General features: G+C 52.1%; 3 protein-coding genes across 3 annotated transcripts; 2 read left to right on the forward strand and 1 right to left on the reverse strand.

The window, feature by feature from the left end:
• Positions 1–12,110: 12,110 nt before the first annotated feature.
• Positions 12,111–15,538, reverse strand: LOC133899570 (Golgi SNAP receptor complex member 1-1-like). Its single transcript, XM_062340566.1, has 5 exons — positions 15,254–15,538; positions 14,188–14,415; positions 13,808–13,972; positions 12,495–12,608; positions 12,111–12,414 (listed from the first exon to the last, which is right to left on the reverse strand). The coding sequence occupies exons 1-5, from the start codon at positions 15,287–15,289 to the stop codon at positions 12,301–12,303; spliced, it is 657 nt and encodes a 218-aa protein (XP_062196550.1). The 5' UTR covers positions 15,290–15,538; the 3' UTR covers positions 12,111–12,300.
• An 857-nt stretch (positions 15,539–16,395) lies between these two features.
• Positions 16,396–17,568, forward strand: LOC133899415 (temperature-induced lipocalin-1-like). Its single transcript, XM_062340402.1, has 2 exons — positions 16,396–17,002; positions 17,134–17,568. Exons 1-2 carry the CDS (start codon positions 16,643–16,645, stop codon positions 17,314–17,316), a joined length of 543 nt encoding a protein of 180 aa, XP_062196386.1. The 5' UTR covers positions 16,396–16,642; the 3' UTR covers positions 17,317–17,568.
• A 6,939-nt stretch (positions 17,569–24,507) lies between these two features.
• LOC133899000 (probable CCR4-associated factor 1 homolog 7) lies at positions 24,508–25,810 on the forward strand. The gene has a single exon (XM_062339864.1). It carries the CDS (start codon positions 24,878–24,880, stop codon positions 25,739–25,741), a length of 864 nt encoding a protein of 287 aa, XP_062195848.1. The 5' UTR covers positions 24,508–24,877; the 3' UTR covers positions 25,742–25,810.
• Positions 25,811–26,094: the final 284 nt, after the last annotated feature.

Consider the following 26,094-nt stretch of genomic DNA (forward strand, 5'->3'; position numbering starts at 1 on the left):
TCGGGCAGGTTGAGTTGCCTGTCACGTTCGGGAGCCGGGACAACTTCCGCACGGAGTGCGTCCTCTTCGACGTCGCGGAGCTCCCTCTCCCCTACAACGCCATCCTCGGGCGTCCGGCGCTCGCCAAGTTTATGATGGCCGTGCATTATGCATACCTTACGGTTAAGATGCCCGGCCCCGCAGGCTCCATCTCTGTGGTCGCCAATTCCGGCGGCGCCGTCTCCTGCGCTGAACAGTCATACATGGCTCTGGTCTCAGCGCAGGCCGAGGTCGATGGCTCTACAGGGGGCCCGGGACCCTCTTCATCCAAACCCCGACTCGCCGTCGACACCTCTGTTCCAACGAAGGAGGTCGTGGTGGGCGAAGACGCTACCTAGGTTGTCCGTATCGGCGGTGACCTAGGCAGCAAATAGGAAAGCGCGCTCGTCGCCTTCCTCCGGGCTAACGTAGACGTGTTTGCCTGGCAACCGTACGACATGCCCGGGATCCCTAGGGAGGTGATCGAGCATCACTTGGCGGTGCATCCGGACGCCCGCCCGGTGAAGCAGAAGGTCCGACGGCAGGCGCCAGAGCGCCAGGAGTTTATCCGTGAGCAGGTCAGCAAGCTCCTTAACGCCGGATTCATCCGAGAAGTCCTCCACCCCGACTGGCTAGCAAACCCAGTCATCGTCCCGAAGGCCAACGGCAAGCTCCGCATGTGCGTGGACTACACCGACCTAAATAAGGCTTGCCCCAAAGATCCCTTCCCCTTACCTCGCATTGATCAAATTATAGATTCAACTGCGGGATTCGATCTTTTATGCTTTCTAGATGCAAACTCTGGGTATCACCAGATTCGCATGGCCGTAGAGGATGAGGAAAAAACTGCTTTTACCACTCCGGTGGGGACTTATTGCTACCTGTCAATGCCTTTCGACCTGCGCAACGCTGGATCCTCCTTCCAGCGTGCTATCCATATTACTCTTGACTCACAGGTTGGCCGCAACGTCGAGGCTTACATCGACGATCTCGTGGTCAAAACCCAAGACCGCGCCACCCTGCTCGAGGACCTTGCCGAGACTTTCAACAGTCTCCGCTCTACCCGCCTCAAGCTCAACCCGGAGAAGTGTGTCTTCGGGGTACCGGCGGGCAAGCTCCTTGGATTCTTGGTTTCTGGCCGAGGAATCGAGGTCAATCCGGAGAAGATCCGGGCCATCGAGCAGATGCGACCCCCGGCTCGACTCAAGGAGGTCCAGCGTCTCGCCGGCTGCATGGCAGCTCTCGGGCGCTTTATCTCCAAGCTCGGGGAGCGAGGACTCCCCCTCTTCAAGCTTCTGAAGAAAACCGGTCGTTTTGACTGGACGCCGGAGGCCGAACAGGCCTTCCGCGATCTAAAGAAGTACCTCACTTCGCCACCCGTGGTGGTGGCTCCCTCTCAAGGTGAGCCCCTACTGCTCTACGTTTCGGCCACACCTCAGGTCGTGAGCGTAGTGCTAGTGGTGGAGCACGACGAGTGTTCAGGGCCGGATGCTGGGTCCCAGCTCCCAGAGGCCCCCGACCACTCGCCTATCCTCGCGACTCCTCCCAGCCAGGGAGTCGAGCCCGAGTGCCCGGCCAGCCCCGACCGTGCCGCCAAGCCTGGGGGCTGCGGCAGCCCCCCGGGTAGAGCCGCCGTCCGGGCTCGCCGGGTACAACGACCGGTGTACTTCGTCAGCGAAGTCCTCCGGGAAGCCAAGACAAGATATCCCCAGGCGCAGAAGCTACTCTATGCCGTGCTCGTTGCCTCCCGGAAGCTGCGCCACTACTTCCAGGCGCACAAGGTCTCGGTGGTTACCACTTATCCACTGGGACCCATTCTCCGGAACCGGGAGGGCACCGGGCGCGTTGTCAAATGGGCGGTAGAGCTGGCGGAGTTCGACCTACACTTCGTCAGTCGCCAGGCGCTCTCCGACTTCTTGGCAGAATGGACGCCCATCCCCTACATCGTCCCAGAAGAGATCTCTGCGTATCCCGGGCACGACGCGCCCGGGTACTGGGTCATGCACTTCGACGGCTCCCTCTCGCTTAAAGGCGCAGGGGCCGGAGTGGTTCTCACCTCCCCAACAGGTGAAGAGCTCCGGTACGTCGTGCAGTTGCAGTTCCGCGCATCCAACAACATGGCGGAGTATGAAGGTCTCATCGCCGGCCTCCGGGCTGCGGTGGGGCTCGGGATTCGTCGCCTCCTGGTCAAAGGGGACTCCCAACTGGCCGTCAACAAGGTATCCAAGGAGTACCAGTGCACGGATCCTCAAATGGCGGCGTACGTGGCTGCGGTTAGGAAGCTCGAGAGACGATTCGATGGCCTCGAGTTGCGGCACATCCCTCGCCGCGACAACGCTCTGGCCGACGAGCTCTCTCGCCTGGCCTCCTCACGTGCGCGCGTCCCTGCCGGAGTCTTTGAAGAAAGACTCGCACGACCTTCCGTCCTGCCTGCAGAACAGGATGACGGGGAAACCTCGAACTCAATTCAGGGGACCCCGGCGGTGTCCTCAGTGGGAAGCCCCGTCAGGGCGCCGCCGCCCGGTGAGTGCGCTGTGCTCGCCGACTGTTCTCAAGATGCCTCGTGGATGTCTGACATCCGAGGGTACTTGAAAGAAAAGTTCCTACCCGAGGATGAGGCGTCTGCCGAAAGAATTGCTCGGCAGTCCAAATGCTATGCCATAGTAGATGGGGATCTCTACCGGCGTAGCGCAGGAGGTGTACTCCTGAAATGCATCTCTCGGGCAGAAGGCGGCGATCTTCTCGCTGAGGTCCAAGAGGGCGAGTGCGGTGGCCATTCATCGTTCCGCACGCTGGTCGGGAAAGGCCTTCCGACAAGGTTTCTACTGGCCTACAGCTCTCCAGGATGCTTCCGAGCTGGTTCGGCGCTGCAGGGCGTGCCAGTTCCATGCAAAGCAGATTCACCAGCCAGCTCAGGTTCTTCATACCATTCCCCTGTCATGGCCTTTCGCGGTCTGGGGTTTGGACATTCTGGGTCCATTCCCCCGAGCAATCGGGGGCTATGCATACCTATATGTCGCTATCGACAAATTTACCAAGTGGCCGGAGGCGGTCCCAGTCATCAAGGTGACCAAAAACACGGCGCTCCAGTTTATCCGCGGCATCACCAGCCGCTTTGGCGTCCCGAACCGGATCATCCCCGACAATGGCACCCAGTTCACTAGTGCCATGTTCGGGGACTATTGCGAAGATCTCGGCATCAAGCTCTGCTTCGCTTCCGTCGCTCATCCTCGGAGTAACGGGTAGGTCGAGCGCGCCAACGCGGAGATATTGAAGGGCCTCAAAACCCGGACCTATAACGTGCTCGCTAAGCACGGGAAGGGATGGGTGGACGAGCTGCCAGCCGTGCTGTGGGCTAATCGGACTACGCCAAGCCGCGCCATCGGGGAGACTCCGTTCTTCCTCGTCTATGGCGCCGAGGCAGTCCTCCCCTCCGAGCTCACTCTGGGCTCCCCTCGAGTGCATGCATACTCTGAGGGTGAGCAGGAACGGCAAAGACGCGACGACGTGGACTACCTGGAAGAGCGCCAGCGGCGTGCCGCTGTCCGGGCGGCTCGGTACCAGCAAAGTCTACGGCGTTATCATCTGCGCCATGTCCGGGCCCGGTCTCTCGAGGTGGGAGACCTAGTTCTCCGACGCGTCCAGTCGCGCGAAGGAATGAATAAGATATCCCCTGTGTGGGAAGGTCCCTTCACCGTGATCGCGGTCCCCCAGGCAGGTTCTTTCAGGTTAGCGACGGAAGAAGGACAGCCACTCCCAAATCCGTGGAATATCGAGCATCTCCGACGCTTCTACCCATAGATGGTCGTGCTCGCAGCTCAAGTCGGCAAGGCCGGGGGCTTCTCCCCGTCCAAGTAGTCCAAGAGCTCCGCCCCTTGGGTAAGTCGCTATCACCCAACCTTGTAAATATTGTACATTCGGTATTTCAATAAGCAATCGCTGCGTCGAGATATTTTTCTTTCTGGATTCCGTATGTCTAATCTGTCTGGTGAGGTGCTCGATTGTGCGAGAAAAAGTTCGCTCTCTCATTTTCCCCGCTGATAAAAGAATCCCAATCGGTATGCATGCGAACAGTCGCCGCTGACTTACGTCCAGCATGGTAGGCTGTGGTGTTCGGTGTCGTGGCAGGCTCCCGGGCACTACCGAGTTTCGGGGTGCTCTGGGTGATCCCATCGCTCGAGCTGCTCGAGTAGTCCGGAGCTCAGGCCCCCGGAGCGGGCTGTCAGTGCTCGGTCTGGTTTGTCATACTCGGGCGCCACCAGACCATAGGACCTCTGGGTTATGCCTCTGTCCGCTCTTGTCCACCGGTTCGGGCATTCAAGAGGTCTCGGGTCGAAAACGAGGGCAGTCTATAGCAAGTACCGCACTAACAGAGCGCACCAGACAAAGAAATTCTATATTCTCTCTTAAGTCACAGGCTGGCAATCACGGGCAGTTCGACCGCGAGGGCTTCACTGCCCCGGTCTCTGGTCGGCCCCAAGGGTCCTCGGGTGATCCTACCACTTAGGCATGGGTGGTCAAGATCACCCGACCCCAGGAGCCTCGTATGCCTCTGGGCGCTCGGGCGCTCCGTTGAAAGAATCAAGTCCTCGGGCACCCGAGCTCGGAAGCACACCCCTCCTGGATCGGGTGGCCGGAAGGCCGACAGCTGTCCGGTGAGTGGTTACATTCAGGCAAGCCTGCTTTCAGTGAATTTATGTTCCCGAGTCACTCTCGGGGGCTCTCGCGCTTTAATCTGTTCGGCGAGGTGGTCTCCTCGCACGCAAAAACCCTACCGCGTGTCTACTTTTTCCCAGAACGACAGAGCGGTTTGTAGAAAGGAGTACCGCGCGTGCGGTAATGTCTGACCGAAGCCCTTCGTGGTGGTCGTGGTGTTCGGCCCGCTTTTAAGGACCCCGAGCACTACCGAGTCCCCGAGTCCCCTGGGTAATCCTATCACTCGAGCTGCTCGAGTAGTCCGGAGCTCAGGCCTCGGGGGCGAGCTGTCAGTACTCGGTCCGGCCCGTTTTAAGCCCGGGCACCACCGGACCACGAAGACTCTTGGTCAAATTCTCGCCCGCACGTGTCTCCCTTCTACTAACTGAGTGGTCGCAAGGTAAAAAAAGTGTTCACTAGGTATGGCGTGTTCCGAGCGGGATCGATCTATCTCCCGGGCAAGGAAGTCTGTGTCTTTGTTTCTTAACTTAGGCAAATGCGGACTCGCGAGAGCTCGAAGGCCGACTACGCCAGCAGCAGCGATCAGGACAACTTCATTCTCGGGGACGGGAAGGTCGGGAACGGCCCGACTGAGTACTCCCCGGGACTTCCGGACAAAACACCAGAAGGAACATCAAACACTCAAAGAAACTGGAGTTGCGAGCCCAAGGAAAAGTTGCCATTAATATTCACAGGATATATACAAGGCATTTTCTAAGGGTTCACTCCTATCAATACAACAAAAGAAAAAAAGGCTACAAAAGATCTAATCGGCGGCAGAGGCGTCGGCTGAATCCTCTGAGTCGTCCCCGGGGGCTGGCGGCGGCGGCACCTCTCGCCTAAAGCCGGCCGCCACCATGGCAGCGGTACTCCGGACCGCTACCCGGGCGGCCTCTCCCTCAGCCTCGACCACTCCCTCCCGCGCTGGCTCCAGCGGGAAGTTTGGGTCCCTGCTTCGGTAGCAGGCCAGGACGTGCTCGGCCACTGCATGTGCCAAGCCACGTCCCTCCCGGGCGGCAAGTTCCTGGACTGCCCAAGGCAGGGCCTCGAGGCGCTCACAGACCTGCTGCAGCCCCAACACTTGTCGCGCGGGGCCATCGCCCTTCTCGCCTCCAACGAGCCGTCCGAGACCACCCTTCTCTACGGCCCGCCGCATCCTCCAGAGTACGTCTTCCAGCATATGCTCGAGGTTGACCCGCGAGACAAAGGCGGTCTCGAGCTTCTCCTTGGCGGCCCGCAGCTGTGCCTCAAGTCCCTGGTCCCCGACCGGACCGGAAGAACCGCCAACTGCTGCGGGGGCGGCAGCCTGCTTCTCCTTGGCCACCATCTCGGATAAAGCACTTTCACGGGCGGTCAGTTCCGCCTCGTGCTTCGCGTTCTGCTCCGCCCTGGTCGCCATGGCCGTCGCCGCCGCGTCAGCCTCGCCCTCTCGACGACTCAGTTCGCCTTCTCAGTGACTCAGCTCGCCCTCCCGCCGGGCCAGCGCGCCCTCCTTCTGGGCCACCGAATCCTCCCGAGCATCGAGATCCGACGCCGACAACTCATTGTCCACCTCCCGGATGGAGACGTTCTCCTCCCAGCGGTGGATCTCTTCTCTGATCTTCCGGAGGTCGTCTTCCCAGCGCTGGAGGTCGGCGCGCGTCTTCTCGGACACGCCCTCCCGGCGGGTCAGCTCGGCTTGCCGCTCCTCCGTCGCCTGCTCCCGAGCTGCGACTGCCATCTCCCTCTCCTGCGCCTGCCCCATCCTGGCAAGGGCCTCGGCAGCTTGCTGCTTCGACGCCTCAGCCAGGCGGGCGGCGTCTTCTCGTTCCCGCGCGGCCTCTGCCCGCACGGTCTTCAAAATTTCTTGTTCCCGCGCGACTTCCGCGCGGATGTCTTCTAAGAGCTTCTGCTCCCGCGCGGCCGCCGCACGGGCCTCCTCCTGGGCGCCCGCCAGCTGCGCCTTCTCCAACGCCAGGCGGGCGCGCTCAGCTTCAAGATCCCCCTCCTTAGCGTTCACCGCTGCGCCCAGCCGCCCGACCGCTACTTGGACGCCTTCGATGGCGGCCAGGAAAGGGTCGGCGGGCTGGCCGGGCGACGGTGGGGCCCAGGCTTCTCCGCAGGGTGCCTCCAGGGGGGCCGAGCTCACTGCAGGGCCCTGCACTGCCATCCGCCCCGGGCTCTGCCTGCCCGGGGTAGGCTCCGCCGGCCCCGGCAAAGCGTCCACCGTCATTCGCCCCGGGCTCTCCGCGCCCGGGGTAGGTTCCGCCGGCGCCAAGGGTCCGGACATTTGCTCCGTCCTCCCCTTTGCCGCCGCCTCCGTCTCTCTCCCGCTGGCCGCCACGACGACTGGCGCCTCCGCCGTTCTGGTGCCCGCCTCCGTCGGAACGGCAGGCGGGCTCGGCTCTGGTTCCGGCACCCGCTCTTTCTCCGTCGCAGTAGCGCATACGGCCGGCCTACGGGAGACAAATCAAAAACGTCGAAGCTTAGTTCGGGCCAGAAATGCCCATGGAAAAGTAAGAAAGGAGACTCACCGATATCGCCATTTGGCCGCTGGGAGCCTGATGTCCGGGTCTGGCGCCGTCGGTCTGGACTCCTCCCGCCGCCACTTCCGCTGGGGGCTCGGCTGAACCGCTGCGCGGGCCTCGGGCGCCGCTGGGCGGGCCTCGTGTGCCGCCGCGCGGGTCTCGGTTTCCGCCATGCGGGTCGCGGGCGCCGGTGCAACACCCATCCGCACCAGGCGCGGCGCCAGCACTGGAAATGCCGCCGCTGCCGTTGGTGACGGCGGAGAGTCTGGCACTAGGATCAGGGCCTGGGGACGCTTTCCCTGATCTCCCAGCGCCACCTCCTCGGCGATTTCGGTGGCGCCCTCCTCCCTGGCGCGGCGGTTGCCGCCTGCGGCGACCCCTTCGCCAGCCCGCGACGAGCTGCCAGCGACCTCCTCGCCAAGTAGCTCCTCCAGCCCGGGGAGTTCGGAGGCCTCGGGACTCCGGCTTCTTGGCCGGTCCACAGGCCCCTGGGCGTCGAACTCCGGCAGCCCCGCCATAATGGCCACCCGGTTGGGGTTGGCGCAGAGCGCCATCTCCGGCTACGGGAGCTCCGTCCGGCCCATGTCCTCCGTTCCGGTGATCACCCTTGTCATCCCCTGCAGTTCCGCCTGCCCCAAATCCCAGCTCGCGCCGATCTGGGTCCTGGTGATGTCCTCTGGCCCGGTATAGAACCAACTCGGCCGGGCCCGCTCTCGCAAAGGCGCCAGCCGACGGCGCAGGAAGTCTACGACCACCATGACGGAGGTCAGCCCGAACTCGCGCAGCTCCAGGATGCGCTCCAACACCGGCTTCAGCCTCGCGTCTTCTGGCGGCGGCGACTCCCACGTCGATCGCCGAGGTTCCGCCGCCGCCTCCGGCAGCTCGAGGCGCTCATGGGGGTCGACGTCGACGAAGAACCAGTCCCGTCGCCACTCCTCCCACTTGCTGCGCAGCACCTGGGGAATGTAATGATCCCCCAGGCCGTCCCGGAGCCGAAGGTTGCAGCACCCCGCGGCGTCTGCCGTGGTGTGCCCCCTTTTCTTCCCCACCGGCCGAAGGACGAAGAAATGGCGAAGCAGCGTCGCCGACGGCATCACCCCTACGAACATTTCGCAGAGATGCGCGAAAGTCGCCAACATCACTACAGAGTTGGGGCTTAGGTGCACCAGTTGAATGCCGTATGTCTCCAACACTTGCAGGAAGAAGGTGGAGAACGGCGGCACCAACCCCGCCGCCACAAAGGAGGTGAAGAGGACGATCCGCCCAGGGACGGTCGTCACCGGCGTCAGAGTCGCCGGCCTCACCACCACAGCACCTTCTTGTCCCTCCGGCACCAGCAGCTTCCTGATTTTGTCCGCCGCCTCCTCGTTCCTCAGACGAGACTCCGGCAAGATGCTGTCCGAAGCCTTGTCCCGGTGTCCTCCTCCAACCCTCGTCATCTCGGCAAAGATGGAAGGTGTTTTGGTGGTGGAGAGAGAGAGAAGGAAGAATGCTCCGGTCGCCTGAGAATTTCCTAAGGACTTCGGAGCACAAAGAAGGCAAGAGCACAAGTGCGCGAAAGCGTAAAGAGGGGAACGGACCAATCCATTCCCCCTTTTATATCTCAAAGTTCAAAAAATTGCCGCCCAAACGGTTCGCTCGGCGAAGCGTCGCCTCGATCGACGCAACCACCAGGCGAACCTCCCGCCGATCGCACGATGTCAGCGGCTGCCAGGCGTATTTTCCTCGATCTGCGCGGCGACCGCGCGTGCCACCCGTATGGTCGTCATACCCTTCGGAAGTTGTGTGGACACGCGTCCACTCATTTTCCCGTTGGGGCCATCTCTCGAAAGCTTGCCATATGGCGTCTGCGCCAGCCTCGGCCTCGGCCGCGACGAAGGGCCCATTCGCAGTCTCCGTCCCGTCGCCTACCAATGGACCCGGGGTCTACTGTCGGTGTATTAGGAACCAGGGGTCCCTGAATCCCGAGACCGGGCCGGCCATCCGCCACATGTCACCATCCCGCGAGATCCACCCTGCTGGATAAGAAGAAACTAAGTCCCGGGGGAAGGTGCTCGGGGCCGTGGCCTCTAGGCTCCCAAGCACCCCAGTTCCCCGATGATCCGCAGAGTCCAAGTACCGGGAAGAAAGTGCTCGGAAGGTTTCTCACTTACCCCCGAGTACTGCAGTCCCCCGATGATCCAAACACCGAAGTGCTCGGGAGAGAGTGCTCGGGGCTGCACGTGGCAGCCCCCGAGGATTCGGTTCCCCGAAGGTCTCACCGAAGTGCTCGGGAGAGAGTGCTCGGGGCTGCACGTGGCAGCCCCCGAGGACTCGGTTCCCCGAAGGTCTCACCGAAGTGCTCGGGAGAGAGTGCTCGGGGCTGCACGTGGTAGCCCCCGAGGACTCGGTGCCCCGAAGGTCTCACCCAAGTACTCGGGAGAGAGTGCTCGGGGCTGCACGCGGCAGCCCCCGAGGACTCGGTGCCCCGAAGGTCTCACCCAAGTACTCGGGAGAGAGTGCTCGGGGCTGCACGCGGCAGCCCCCGAGGACTCGGTTCCCCGAAGGTCTCACCCAAGTACTCGGGAGAGAGTGCTCGGGGCTGCACGTGGCAGCCCCCGAGGACTCGGTTCCCCGAAGGTCCCACCGAAGTGCTCGGGAGAGAGTGCTCGGGGCTGCACGTGGCAGCCCCCGAGGACTCGGTTCCCCGAAGGTTCGCGCAAGACCGTCCGACGACCCGAAGGGTCCCATCGTCGGGGGGTCAGCCAGTCAAAGGCCCAATGCCGCATTTGATAGGCACGCGCGGCCTGACATCCTGACATTCTCAGCTGCCCACGCCCTAGTGTCAGACCCTGCCATGCACTGGCAGGGGGGCGTGGGTCCATTAAATGCACGGGTCCCGTCCCGTTTCATCCGAGTGCCTCGGGATAACGTTGCTAGAATCGAAGCGCTCCGCCTGCCACCCTGCCCTGGCAGAAAGACAAGACAGGGTGGGCGCACCGGGCACCTCTGAGGCTGCCCGGTGGGCCCCCTTTATGGCGCCCGAGGGCTTCCACAGTGGCGGGTGGTCGGATGCGCGCCGCATTTTTTCACCGCCCCTGTCACTTCGCCAAGACGGAATGATGACGCCTTTCTCCGTGGCACCTTGGCACTCGCACCCCCTCTTTCCCATTCAGGATATGTCGAGGTCAGTGCGCCTATAAAAGGAAAGGATGGAGAACACGTAAAAGGGGGTGTGAAAAAAGAAAGAGGAGGCAGACGCTCGAACCAATTCAAGCCAAGCTAGAACACGAGAGCCTCAAGCTCTCTGTAAGCTGCTCTCTCTTGTAACCAGCTACATCCTTGAAGAATTCCCTTCGAGGATAGATATAGCACTCACACAGGAGTAGGGTGTTACGCCCCCGTGCGGCCCGAACCTGTCTAAACCCCGGTGCACCCATCTTTCTCGCACTAGGACGATCATCTCCCACCAGCCACCGCATTTATTTCCGTTTCCCGCTTATTTCCCAAACAAGCTCGCTCAGGATCATCCCCCCGGCCGAATCTCTAAAAAGGGGGTCTTTCGGGATCCCTGCGACAGGAGTTCATCCTCCGACAGACGAGTTCGCCGCCGTGGTTCCCCTCTCGCAGCCGTTTTCTCCCTATTGCCGGCTGGTTAATCCACTCCCCCATCTCTGAGTGATCGGATCCAAGATGGAAGGCCACAATTAGATCTTGCATACCCCTTCGTCGAGCCAACCGCATGATGACACGTGGCCACTTTAATCCAGTTAGCCGCCAGAGCCACGTCATCGCCCTCATCAGCTGGCCACATCAGCAATATCTGCCCATGTGTCATGCCACATCAGCAAAACCTTTATACAATTAGCTTCTATTTGTTTTAATTCAGTAAAGTAGCCAATTTTGCAAATAAGCCCCTGGACTTTTCTGAATCTACCAAAAAGCCCTATCTTTTTACATCTTAGCCCCTAAACTTTTCCATAATTACAATTAGGTCCCTATTTTTTTTACAAAAAACCCCTAATATATCAGCCGTGCTCACGGTCATAAGAGACTTGGATTCTCACATGATTAGTTTGTTTGGTTTAGTTGTTTTGGTTGGTTACCTGTGAAGTGTAAATGTCAGTGGATGGTTCTTGGTTACCTGTGATGGGTATCAAATTGGTTGGTTTAAAAATCTGATATGAAATTCAGGTAGTTGGGAAACATGTGGAGATATTCCTAGGAGTTAGGAGTCTAATGATGAATCACATAGTTAAATAAGATACTTTTATAACTCTTTTACGATAGCATAGTTAGCATTTATACAAATTTACCTGTTATAGCCTATTCTTTTAATCTAAGCTTGCATGTCATATATTTCTCACACTTGCGGAGTAAGATCTGTACTCACACTTGCTATTTTCATCCAAATGTGCATCAAACCGCTGCTCAGACAATAGAGACATTGAAGGAGAACCAGACTTCTACATCGATGAAGATGAAGATTGCTAAACTAATGGATCATCCGGTCAATTGCATGTGGAAGATGAGAGCTTCATTGTGTTTAATTTGTATACTTTAGTTAAAGACTTTGTGGTCTATCTATTTTGTTTTAGTTAAACGTTGTAATAATAGTATTATGTGTGATACACTGTTAAAATCGTTGTATGTATGAAATTTGATCGTAGCATATATATGATTTGCATCTAATTTTATCCCTTTATAAAAAGGGTGTGACATCATGGCAGCATGTTGATGTCCTTTTCCCGTGTTATGTATAGGTTATCATAAATAAATGGCTGGAAAACACAAATGAGTGGCCGGAAAAGCATCCAGAATTACTAAGAAAAAATCGTCACTGGACATTTGGCTGCAATGCCCAAGACCCGTGAATCCGTGATAGGTGCAGCGTGGAAATATTTGAGCAGATTAAGTAAATTCTGTTCTGAGTCATGTATAAAATGTGGGTGAAGCAGCTCAATCTGAGCGATAGTTGAGGTAGCTTGAACACAATTAAAACTATATAACAACATTGAAGTAATCTAGTACAAACATATATGGCTAGCATGTATACTACATATCTAAACTCACAATACTATAACGCCTTGATTTGACAAGACTACTTTGACAACCAGTAGATGAAAATAAGAAATGCACAAACAGAGGCAACTAGGGAAAGAATAATCGTGTCCATCGATTTCTTTCTTCTGATTGATGAAAGGATGTGATTGATCTGCAGGAGAATGGAGTCAGATGTATATAAGATGTTGGAATGAATTACTTGGAAACAACTATAAAGGATATGGAAAATACCGTAGGGAGCCGACTGCCAACGTTGCTAATTTTTGTAGTAATTCCACCGAATGTCGACCGTTGCGACACAAGTGCACCTAGGGTTGCATGAGCTTGAGATATCACATTATCTATCTGTAATTTTGTTTCAACGTAAATATCCTTACCAGATAAAAATGATCTGAATTGCTAAAATGATAGTGATAGCAACTATATAATGAATTGTAAATCAAAAGCAAAACTTTGCATCCAGGATAAGAAACTTTTGTAGAAGGATGCAGAATTACATTTGGCAGCTCTGAGACAAGGAATAATGGGACCAAGAGTAGCACCGCGCGAACGCCAGACTTGAATTGAAAATATTCTCAACAGAGATAGTCCATGTGTGCGAGTTACCAAGTGTTGCTATTCGATGAACACCCCAGTACATGTCTCTTCTGTTATAACTGGTGTGAGCAACCACTAATTGAAGAAGCGAAGAGGTTCCTATTTCGCTTGTAGACATGATCTTACAAGTTACGTGATAACCTCGTAAAAACTCATACCGATAGTCTTTCTTCAATTCCTGACGTAGGGCCTATTTGGCAGAGCCCTATCTCCACAAATTCTTGGAGCTAGGTATTCCTAGCTCTACGAATTCATGGAGCTGGAGCTAGCATATACGTATACCAAAGGTGTTTGGGTGAGTTATTTTATTTCTATTTTAGACTAAACATATAGGATTAAACCACTTTATTTTAGCCTACAAACTTCAGATATGAGATGGAGCTAGGAGCTAGAGCCTTGCCAAACAGGACCGTAGTTTCCATAATGATGTGACAACATGCCATTAGCCCATTACTGTCTATCCCACATTCTGCAAATTTTAGATAATTAAAACCACTCCGAGTCTCATAAAAACTCATACCTGCAGTCTTTCTTCAATTCCTGACATAGTTTCCATAATGATGTAACAACGTGTCATCACTGTCTATCCTACAATCTGCTATTTCAGATAATGAAAACTATCCAGAGTCTTGACGATGTCTGTCAGCAGTCCCATAGCAACACGCTTGGGATACTTCATACATTTATAAAATACAAGATACATAAACTTAATTGAAATTCAAGAGGTTTCTCTACATGGTCTGACCGTTTCAGTAACACTTCACCTGAATATTATGACGAGAATAAATGCAACTAATGGTTCTTCTAGTAGGATATAGACAAAAGAGAACCATCTAGTCAGTGGAACTAGATGTCCTCAAGAATATGGTGGCATAGTAAGTTCACCTGAAAAAAAAAAGGGCAAATCTGACAAAGAAGAAAAAGGGGAGAGGGGAAATGGATTATACCTGTCCAGTACTCCTACTGATTGCAGTTTGTTCTTTGACGAGAGATTGATCAGAGGAGTCCGCAGCCTCTTCAACATCAAACCTTGCTCTATCAAAATCTCTCAAGTCGAGGAGGGAAGCATGCTGTTGCTTAGCTCTTAGACTTGATCGGAGGCGGTAGAATTCCTGCATTACATTAAAGCAAAGTGAGTTTGAGGCAAAATAATCTACCCATTTTTTACACTCATCGCATACTTACACCACAAGCACTCTGTTATGATTTTAAGGTGGGAGCAAGCAAAATGCTAGCTACGAAACTAAATCATGCTTCCCTCAAGTTGATTGCAGTAGACGATAACTACAGTTTATAAGAATTGAACACTGTAAGAGGAAACTGTAACCTGTGTAAGATCTTGCAGAATCTCCATATGACGAGTCAAGGTGTGAGAAAGGACTTCAGAGCCTCCTGATGATACCCAAGTCTGCATTTGAGAATTTACTTGCTGAAGTTGCTTCAGCGATCTTTCTATGTCAGACTCAATGTCACTCTCTGAACCATCAGATTTCATAGAAACCAGTTTACGATATGCATTCATTTGGTCATCTAGCTGAGATTCCAGTCTCCTTGCCTTCAAGGAAACAGAAGGTATTTCAAACACAGTGGACAGTTACAGTTAACAAGTAGGACAAGAAAGTTCAATACTTATTTAAGAGATGCAGACAGATGTGCTATTACAAATACCATATTAGTAGGCATGGGGATATATCAAATGAGAACTCATGCAAAAATGAGAGAACACAAACTTGCGACTTGAACCGTCTGGTTCTAAGCAGAGGATAGGGATTCTAAGTTTAAATCTTCTAACTTCAAAATTGCTTGGTTCCGCCCCGCACCAAACTAAGCAATTACTATTTCTAATATCACACCCCTTTCCCTTAGCAATAAAATGATGCGGAGGATTATGTCGTATACAAATGTAACGATGAAGTCTGAACACAAAAGTGGCGCTCATCCTGACTTTTATTGACCACGCCAACAAGATCAGTCGTGCAAAACTTCATTGGCTCTAAACTCAGAGTAAGCTCAGTCATTCCAGGTTTGCCCAAAACAAAAACGGCGCTTTAACATAAACACAAACACTCCCAAGTGCTAATCCTGGCAATTAGGTCAACGTTACAGCAATGTCTCAGACTTTCAGTCCGCTCAACCGGATGACACCTGCTCCAAGCTCTCCAGAATGCCCAAGTTTCCATGGATGGCCACTCTAGCAGGCGAATTATGCCCAGACCCTAGGGAAAGTTGACCCCTGAGGCTAGAGTTCTAGAGCAAATGCCAAAACGGAACAAGCAACTCCGGAGACCAGCCAGATTTCCGTCAAGCGACGATCAGATTGGGCTGGAGAAGCTCCGTTTCGTGGGGGGGGGGGGGGGGGGGCAGAGAGGGTGGGGGAGATGTCGACGGGTCACCTGCTTGCGGAGGGCGTCCCACGACGACGCCTCCATGACGGCTGCTGCCTCCTCCTCGCCGCAGTCGGGGGCGCGGCCCGCGCGAGATCTCGGTGGGGGCTTTGTTTGGATCTAGCCTTCTGGGGAGCGCGCGCGGGGGCGAATTCGGGGAGGACGAGGAGGCGAAGGAGGCAGCGAAGGTTGTTGGGTGCTTGAGCAGGAACCGACGTGGCCACGTGGGCACGCTGAATGGAGCAAGAGCCGAGTGAGAGAGGGAGAACCCGTCCGCGACGCGCACCGAGCAACATGTGGGCTGATAACGGTACGGAAAAATATTATCCCGTCCGGAACCGTTTCTTGTTTTTTCGATCGTTTTCGTATTTACAAGCAAAAAACGAAAAAGAGGTCAGAAATTGTTAAGATATTTTCCGTCGGTTTCTGTTTTTTCTAAGAAAATCTAAGATATTCTGTTTTTCTAAATAGCCCACCAACACAATACCTCATCTACTAGTTTAGTTGAGAAGTTTATTGCTTCTAAGTAAGCTGGGCTACTCTATTGTTGTCGATATGAGAATAGTTTATTGGACTCTTCGCAAAAAGTAGCAGGTAGGAGAAAACGCTACACTATAATTTCTTTTCTTTTTCTATTCTTTTTGTTAAGTTTTTTTCTCAGCAGTTTTTTTTTGTCAAGATAGATAAAAATATATAGCATGTGAATCGAAAAATTATATAACATTTTTATTTTGATGCGACTTGCTAATTAGTTTGTTGTTGTTTGAAGATCATATTAAATTTATATATATTAACATGTCTTGATAGTTCTATGGGTTAATGTTTTTGTTTTGTGTTTTTAATTCCAAGTAATACTGGTATTTTTGGATCAGACTAATTCATTTTTAACCCTTCGATTTATCCTGAGCGTTCCAGTTTCCATCTACACATTTATGTTTCCGTCTAGCTAAAAAATACAAAAATAAAAATGATTAAAGGTTTTCCCGACAGTTCACATCTATTTTAATGTCCTAGCTGAGATGCCCAATTCGAGCGCCTGTGGTATACGTTTGCGGTTTCGCTGTTCTTTCTTCCCACGGTGTCGACAGGACCACCAGTCCACCACCAAACCAAAAACGACCCCGGCACGACGAACCTAGCCCGCGCAACTTCGCGTCGGCAGACAAAAACCCGGCAGCAACCCGCCTCCAAAAGCCGAAGGAGAGCCCCGTCCGCGACGGGCACCGAGCAACTTTGAAACGTATCGTCCACAATCCTCCACGTCCCCCGCACCTGCCTTTTATTGCCCCCATCCCCATCCCCTCCCTCCTCACCCGCTCGCGCCAGCATCCCCATCGCCGCCTCTCCCTTCTACAGCCTAAACCGCCGCCGCAAGAGGCAGCCGACGACGCGCCGACCATGAAGGTGGTGCGGAACCTCGACCTGGAGCGGTACGCGGGGCGGTGGTACGAGATCGCGTGCTTCCCGTCCACGTTCCAGCCCAAGACGGGCACCAACACACGCGCCACCTACGCGCTCAACCCGGACGGCGCCACCGTGAAGGTGCTCAACGAGACGTGGACGGATGGCCGCCGCGGCCACATCGAGGGCACGGCCTGGCGCGCGGACACGGGCAGCGACGAGGCCAAGCTCAAGGTCCGCTTCTTCGTGCCGCCCTTCCTCCCCGTCTTCCCCGTCACCGGCGACTACTGGGTGCTCCACGTGGACGACGACTACCAGTACGCGCTCGTCGGCCAGCCTTCTCTGAAGTACCTCTGGGTACGTAACCCGGCCCAAGCCGCCAATTACTCTCCATTCAATTGTTGTCCCTTGGAAATCGGAATCCTGTCAATCTCTGTGTTCTAGATGCATCTGCTGATCTGCATGTGTGTGTACGTCTGTGTGTGCAGATCTTGTGCAGGCAGCCGCACATGGACGAGGGCGTGTACAACGAGCTGGTGGAGAGGGCCAAAGAGGAAGGGTACGACGTGTCGAAGCTGCGCAAGACGGCGCACCCGGACCCACCGCCGGAGAGCGAGCAGAGCCCCAGGGACGGCGGGCTGTGGTGGATCAAGTCTATCTTCGGCAAGTAGTCGGTGCTGCGGCGCTGTGACCGTGAAGGCGTTCAAGGATTCGGAGCTACTGGTCGCTACTGCCATTTACCGCGTGTACATACAGTGCTGCTTTGAGAAATTGAGAGATCGAGCTATAGTTTGATGTTCGTTGCTGCAGCGAATGTGCAATTGGTGGTGAACTCTGTGTGTTGTTTGGTTGGTGCTATCCGTTTGAATCGAACTTTGAGTGAATGCTTGAATTTGTAGAAGTATTTGTGGTGATGTCTTGAACTCCTGCTTGATTGTGCTCTTAGGCTATGTTTGGATGCAAAGTATATTTGGAGTCTTAAGGGAATACCATGTTTTCTAATACCATAGTATTGAATACTTCCAGGTGTTTTGGTGCAATAAAAACCATTGTTTTGTAAACTATAGTATGCCAAATACCATGGTATTTTTAGATTTTTAAAAAATCCACTCAGTACCTCTTTTTTCTATGCCATGGTATTTTTAGATTTTTAAAAAAATCCACTCAGTACCTTTTTTTTCTAATACCGAGCTCAATTGACCACTCCCTACCCACCGTATCATGTCCAGTACGTTTTCACACATGCGATCTTTCCCCTGGTATGGATACCTTATACATGCATGATTTTTTTTTCTTTTTGTACGGTGCTAATGAAAGGTGCACACCTGTTGCTCTCGGTTTTTAAATCTTCACTCAAATCCAACTTAAAAAAATCTGGCATAAAGACTACAACTATAGTCTCGCACCGCAAATGCATGTTAGTGCATCTCATGCACGCATGAACTTGCAAGATTGTATCTTAATTAGTAATGGCTAGCTATATGCAAGATTATTTTTACAAAGCAAAATACAGTAAGTACCAAGCATGTCATATATTTTCTCAAAACCGCAAAAAATACTGTGGTTTGAAGATCCCGAGCTTTAAAAAAAACTGTAACATCCAAAGATAGATATGTTATGATTATCACAATTGGTCGCTCCAGATAAACCAGCCAAAGGAGTCATGTGTTACACGGAGGCGGCCAGAATTGACGTCTACTCTACTCCGGCGACGAGGGGCTAGTACTCGTGCACACGCGCGCGCCGCTATGTGGGCAGCCACCGTGGGTTGCTCCGCTGGACGGGTGAGGCGTGGAGGCGTGGGGGCCGACGCGTGCCGCGCCCGTGGTGACAGCAGCCAAGGGGCGTGGCACGCATGGGCACGGGGTGCCCAGCGCGAGCCGGCTAGCATATGGCGCGGGGGCAGTGCGTGGTGTGTGACGGCTGTCCTGTCAGGCTTGCAGGTTGGCACCGTGCGTGCAGCCAGCGTGCTAGACCAGGCATGCAACCGGACCCATATGCAGCTCTGCTCGGGCACTCGGTGTTCCACGGAGCCATGAACAATTCGCTATGCTCTCATGGAAGCTTTTCAATTTGATCGGGATCTTAATGCCGTCAAAAATGGTTTGAGGCGGCGAACCCATCCCGCCCCGCACCGGTCACCTGTCTCTGCGCCGCCTCACCGCCCCATCCTGCACCAGCTGCTCGTCCCTGCGCCGCCTCGCCCGCCCCCGTTCCGCCCCTGCGTCGTCTCACTTTACCGTCCGATCACCCCGGCTGCCGCCCGCTCTTGCCCCGGCCACCCGCCCTCGCCCCGCCGTCTCCGTCCTGCCCCACCTGCCGATCCCGCCACTTAGCCCCACCACCCAGCGACCCGGCACGGTCTGTCATGCCGCAATCGTACCTGGACCAACCCAGCATGGTACTATACTTCACGAGCCATACTATGAGCTAAGGACACGACACACGGATCAATACGGCATAACCCGTTATAGTATTTAGGTCTATCAGGTCGTACTGAACCGAGCCCGTACCAAGTCGGTACGACTAACCTATTTGATCATCTCTGATCTGCTCGATCTAGAGGAAAAAGAAGAGCAACTCTAGGAAGCACGAAGCGCGCGCGCGGACAGAGCCAGCCCGATCGGCAGGGCGACTGGCCATCAGTCGCCACGCCGGCGGCCCGGTTAGCTCCATGAGGGCGCGATTATGATCGAAGTGCACCCGTATTCACAATTAGTAATGGATTTGTGCAGTATCCAGCTTAGCGACAAGGTTGGACCCACTGTGCAAAATTTGGTACGCACGACACAATTTACGCTTGCAAAAATATACCCCATCCAGTAAAAAGTACATGATATTTTTTATATTTCACGGTCTTTGACATGCAATTTTAACTATTATTTTCTATTAGAATATAGTTATAACATCTAATAAAACTATAATATTATAAAAATATTTTTAAGATAAATCTATATATATGATTTTTATATTTCTAAACTAAATATTTTGGAAGTTATTGACCGTTAAAGTTTTAAAAGTTTAATCAAATTTTAATCAAAATATCAAGTATTTATGATTGAATGGAGTATAGTAAATATTCATAACCAATTACTAGAATCGGTAAAACGCAGGTAGATTGTTTGTAAATTTTGATCATGGTTCATCAACACTTTTGCTACAATATTTCTATACCATTATTTTGCGAAGAATAAATCTTGTCACTCGCTCGAGCTATACAGTACTATCTCAAGGCTTTAAAGTTTGAAGTAGATTTGAGAATATGATAGCTGTGCTAACATGCGTAGCATAATTGGATTCCTAGTTTGATAGATGAATTGAATTCCCCTTCCTAGATTATTCGGAAAAATTTAGGGTATTGGCGGCCCGCATAGATCATATATGCAGGTTAAAAGGAAGCACATTGAACGAAATCATATTTGCCGAAAAGAAAAATGCTTTGATGATTATATCTATCTGAATAGGCTGAACAAAGTTTTTGTTTGGTTGATCGGATCTAAATCTATATAAGACATTAGATGCACATGATTTGTGGGCCCATTGCACTGCATGGCACTATGCAACTGCATCTGCCAGGCCAGATCCTAGAGTTTAGCTCAATTCTTCCATCGCTCTTGGGTCAGAATAAAAAAATATATTTGTATCTACTAGATCATACCAGAACAACAGTAGACGTAGACAACAAAACCATATTTTTTCTAGGTGAATATATGCTTCCACCGGACTACGATGTATCCGGGTGACCAATCACGGCCTTATAATTTTCGTCGGGCCATCTGATCTCTCTCTGCCTCGATAACTTCATAATGGCGGCCCAACAATCTTCCGTTGCAGACCAACCCAACTCTGTCCTTTACCCCTAGAGATGGCCAAATGAGTCAGTTGGACCACAGCATGGGCCCAGCTAGGTATGGCCCGGTTAGGCATAGCCCGATAGGCCTAGCTAGTGTAACGGGTCATGCTGTGCCGGCCCGCCTGCCGCACCCTCAGCCCACGACATGGCTCGTCATGCATCGTGCCGTGTTGAGTTGGCTTGGGCACGATTGCGACTCGGCGGTATGGCCAGCTCGATGGGCAAGAGGGGCACGGTGCCACGGGTGGCCTGAAAAAATAAAAATAAAAATAGCTACAAAATTTAAAAAATATATAGAAAATAGATAAAAAAATAGCTGCACAATTAAAAATATATATAGAAAATATAAAATAGCCGGGTCCAAACATACCGGGCCGGGTCGTGCCCGTCTGTGCCGGCCCGTGCTGGGTCGTGCTCGTGCCGGCCCGACTTAGCCGAGTCGTGCCATACGTTCGGCCTAAGCACGGCCCATAACCTCGTACCGTACCGACCTGACCCAGCTTAGCTCGGGCTAGCCCAATAGACATGGCCCATTTAGCCATCTATATTTCCCATTTCAAAGAAAAGCCCAACTCTATCCGGCCCACCCATGACCCCTAAGGCCCTAACTGGCATTCGGCTCGGCGAACTCCCCAGAAAGTCCCTCACTAAATAATTTCTTCTCAGAAGGTCTGAAAGCTGCAGGTTTTGAAGTGTACAGAAAGGTTTGCAGGCTAGGACTCTGGGATTCAGATTTAGCTGAGGCCATGGAAGTTGCTACATCTGAGCTAGCTGCTTCAACACTTTCTGAGCGCAGTGCATCTCAGATATACTGGAATAGTTCATTGATGCTGGATCTGAAGGAGTATCAGGAATGCTAAAACATTATATAGCCCCTAATATCCTCTTTCAAGTCGTCTCAAATTAACGAGAGCACCCCTCAAGAAAGCTGCCACAGCAGACAAGTGAGTCCAAAGGGGAAGCTTTGCTTATTCGGAATATTTTTTTCCCAGGGCACTTGATATTCGCCATTTTTGGCATAGCAATTACATGAGACGCGGTAAGGATTTTAACACAATTGTTAGTCTAGTGTTGAACTGCAGGTCCGTACCTTCATTTGTGAGATGATTATTACTTTATTCTGCTATGTACATGACTGATGACTAGATGCTCTCATCGCAACCGGAAATCAAGGCAACTGACCAATGCTTCTCTTGTTTCGTGCAGCCTGCATAGCAATGTGGATAATCTGAAGTGCGATCCTCGTATCATTGGTCTGATTCTGATTTATATTGGTCAATGCGTAATTTGATTGATGACATGCTGGCTTAAATGGCTTCCATTCTTTGTAAAAGGATTCTTCTAAACAGATACTTTGCAAGACATTCTGGGTACTAAAGCCAGAGTTGGAGTGCTTAACTTGTTCATCGCATCACGCATGGGATCGTCAAACTCCGATCGAGTTGGTAGTTGGTTCCTGAAGCAGTCAGAAAATTGTGAACAGAAGCTGCATTGCTGCTGCGTAACTACCTCTCTCGGGTGTGGAGCAACATCCTGAACACAAGCTATCGGAAGACGCGTGTAATGGCTCGAGTTTGGCAGCAATCGACCCCTTGGTTTTATATCGTTCATGTCTAATACATGTGCAATATTAAAGTCGCCTTTCGATGTCAAGAAAATGCTCAGACATTAGCATGGGGAAAGTATGATTATTAATCATGCCTTTGCATCACATACTCCCTCTTCTGTCATTGGCTTCTCATGTCATGTCATGTCTTCGTAATCTTCGTTACCTAACCAATGGAGATGGTTTCGACGGACTAGATCCGTCACTCACCAGTCACCACCCTCCCAGAAATGGGTCGAGAGTGGCACGTGCTGTGAACATGTTTAGGGTACTATGACTCTACGTGCTACCGTGTTACTAAATTACCAAAAGGGTGATTCAAATGTTCATTAAAAGTTCTAAAAATCTTGGCTAGATTAGGTATGATATAATCAGGAACCCAATAAAAATTCAAATGAAAATACAATGTATATAAGGAGAAACAAAAAAAAATCAAATTTCAATGAATTTTTCTCTCCTTTCTCAATGTCTATATTTGAGTTTAGATTTGGAATTATGTGGAATGATAGATTATGTGCATATGTAACAATCATATTTCGGAATTTCCCACGAACTTCGACTCAAATTTTCATAGTTATGGTAACAATGATAGGGTAACATGGAAGCAACTATAGAGTGGTATCATTGGGTATATTATATCAACCTATGGTGTAACTTGCTGTCGTTTCTTTTGCAATCTCAAACAACGATAGCTACGAGCAGTGACTTGTCAAAATCTCACGTTTCCAGGCGAAAGAGAGAAGCATACAAATTCTTGTACATACATGTGAGTGTATGCACTACCATCACCATTGCTACAAACTTTCAAAATTCGAAACACTATCCTCAATCATTGCAATGCTCTTTGTACAACGCACGAGGCACTTTGAAAGGTTAAGTAGGAGTACATGTGCCCACGTGTATAAGTCATTACATTTTCATACGTGTAGATTGCGTTTCCATTGGAACTGCAGTTCGCGTACTCGATCATTCACAATGACACCAGTTCGACGAGGAAAAAAGGTACCCCGAAACCTCCATTCTTCTCCTATCCCATACTTTCACAAAAAAAAAGGCATGCAAGGATTACATTTTGTGGAGACAACAGCCAAGAGTATCATACTGTTATACTCATGCCAAAAAGATGTGTAGAAGCAAAAAAAAAAAAAAAAAAAGGAAAAAAAGAAAGGGCAAAAGTCTTAGCACGGCGACACTCGTGTCAACACAACAAGTGAAACCATGAAAAAGCGAAAAAACCGTTGTCTCTGAAAGCAACTCATCACTCGCTACACCGATCAGACGATCACATTTAGAAGCAAACAAGAAGACTACAGTCCACCCGTCAATGGCATGGACCAAAGTACTAACGTCGTCATACTTAGATCAACACAATGCCTGGAACGAAGAAAAAGAACAGGAGAGAGAGCCGTTCCCATCATATGCAACTGTTCAATCATCACAGCATCATATCGATAATCAAAGGAAGAGGCTTACGACGTACTATGACCTATCAATAATATGGACTAAAAAATATCGTGATCTTACTTGGGTCTATACAACATGTGAAAACAACGACGAGAAAAAGAAAAAAATCACCGACTCCACACGCAACATTTCACTCACCACAACGATTATAATGACAAGCACATAAAGAGGCCTACGGCTCACTGTGTCGCTTAATCGTTTATCAATAACATGGACAAGTAATGACATGTTCATACTTGGGTCAACACGACGAGTGGAAACAGGAGGAAAAAAAAAGAAAAACCGCCGTCTCTGTAAGCTACTCTTTACTCCGTGCAACAATCGTACTGACAAGCAAACGAAAGTCCTACGGCTCGCTCATCAATAATATTGGCAGAAGTAATTATAGGGTCCACGCTCAACGAGAAGTGAAACCGGGAGAAGTAAACAAAAACCTAGCTAGTTAGGTTTGGTTGTCTGAAATTTTCTCAATTTAGTCCGATACATATATATAATATTAAAGAAAATCATGTTTAATTATCTATATAATTATTCTAATATGACTCGATGAATATAAATATATAGTATCATCCTAACCAACGAAGGGAGGCTTTACATTTACTCATATAGACGGGGTCACTGTTAATGTCACAAAATCATCTTCATACGAGTAACCAATTATAACCCTAACTCTGACATTCACGCATACAACCTTATATTCAATCGACCAAATAAAAATCAATTCAATCTGTCTAGACAAATACAAACAACAAAATATTTTTTCTTTTCAATAAATATAACTCCACTAAATATACTTTTTCTCAACCTATTTATACTACTAGAAACCTCTTCCGAAAACTAAACACACCTTGCTCGTCACAGAAATCACGCTGACAAGCGGACCCAGATGACTAGAGGACTAGTCCCACCGGTCAGAAACACGTGGAGCCGCTGACCCCGCACCCGCCCTGAACACGTGGCAGGGGCCCACTTCCGGCGGCCTGCAGCACACAGCCTCCGCTTTCCTCTCACCTTCTTCCCCACGATTCCGACCCGCAAGATCCGCTTCCCGTCTTCTCGGCTCGCACCTCGGCACCCGCAGCTCACCTCCCATGGGCTCTCGCAGTCGCTGACACTGGAGCCCACCGCTCTCCTCCGCGTCCGCCTCCTCCCCCTCCTGCTCCTCTTACTGCCTCCACCGACCCGCGCCGACAGCCCACGCTCGCCGACCTCGCAAACCCTAACCCTAGCTGTCGCCGGAACAGCCTGGTCGGCTCGCCGCTCGTCCTCCCGAAGCCTCTCCGAACTCTTGGATGCGCCGGCTGCTACGATGGCTGCCCCGCCGCCCGCCGCCCACAGCCCCGATGGCGTGGAGATCCGCGACGTCTGGGCTGGGAACCTGGAGGAGGAGTTCGCCGTGATCCGCGGCGTCGTCGACGCGTATCCGTACGTTGCCATGGACACGGAGTTCCCCGGCATCGTGGTGAAGCCGGTCGGTAACTTCCGCACCTTCGGCGACCACAACTACGCCATCCTCGAGGGCAACGTCAACTTGCTCAAGCTCATCCAGCTCGGCCTCACCCTCTCCGACGAGACCGGCGCGCTCCCGCCGTGCGGCACGGGGGGGCGGGGCTGCATCTGGCAGTTCAACTTCCGGGGCTTCGACCCGCGCTCCGACCCCTCCAACGCCGACTCCATCGACCTGCTCCGACGCAGCGGGATCGACTTCGACCGCTTCGCGGCCGAGGGCGCTGACACCGCCCGCTTCGCCGAGCTGCTGATGTCATCTGGCGTCGTGCTCAACGCCGATGTCCAATGGATCACTTTCCACAGTGGGCATGACTTCGGCTACCTGCTCAGGCTGCTCACCGGGCGGAACATGCCGGACACCTTGGATGAGTTCGTGGAGCTCACCAAGATATTCTTCCCGGTGCTGTACGACATCAAGCATCTCATGAAGTTCTGCGGTGGCGGTGGCCTATACGGCGGGCTGAGCAAGCTTGCTGAGCTGCTCAGTGTCAAGCGTGTTGGGACCAGTCACCAGGCTGGTTCTGATTCACTGCTGACCCTGCAGTGCTTCAAGAAGCTTAAGGATGTGTATTTAAAAGAATCAGTCAAGATGTATGCTGGTGTGTTGTTTGGGCTTATTCCAGGGGTTGGGGAGAACAAACCACCACCTCTGCCCATTGAATGAATAATGGATAGTTAAATAACAAGAATCTGAATGAGAAAAATGGAGAACAAAACCTATCATCAGTGAATATATGGCTTATCTGACAATTTCTTGTGGCTTGCTATGATAGACCTTCTCTCCTAACTATCCGTCCCATTAGTTCAATTGTATGATTGGTCTTTCTTTATGTTGCGTGCATATCTGGCTGGTTATCTAATAGTTAACACCAACTGAACCATTTAGTTTTAAATCAAGTGGCAAATACATGCCGTGTTAAGCCTCTGGGGGGTCTTACTTCATCTTCTGTATTTATCAGTAGGTTAGCTAGTTCTTCATCTTCAATAATTATCAGCAGGATAGCTTGTGTTATGCTA

Source organism: Phragmites australis, chromosome 18 (genome assembly GCF_958298935.1).
Source record: "Phragmites australis chromosome 18, lpPhrAust1.1, whole genome shotgun sequence".
Classification (NCBI taxonomy): Eukaryota; Viridiplantae; Streptophyta; class Magnoliopsida; order Poales; family Poaceae; genus Phragmites; species Phragmites australis.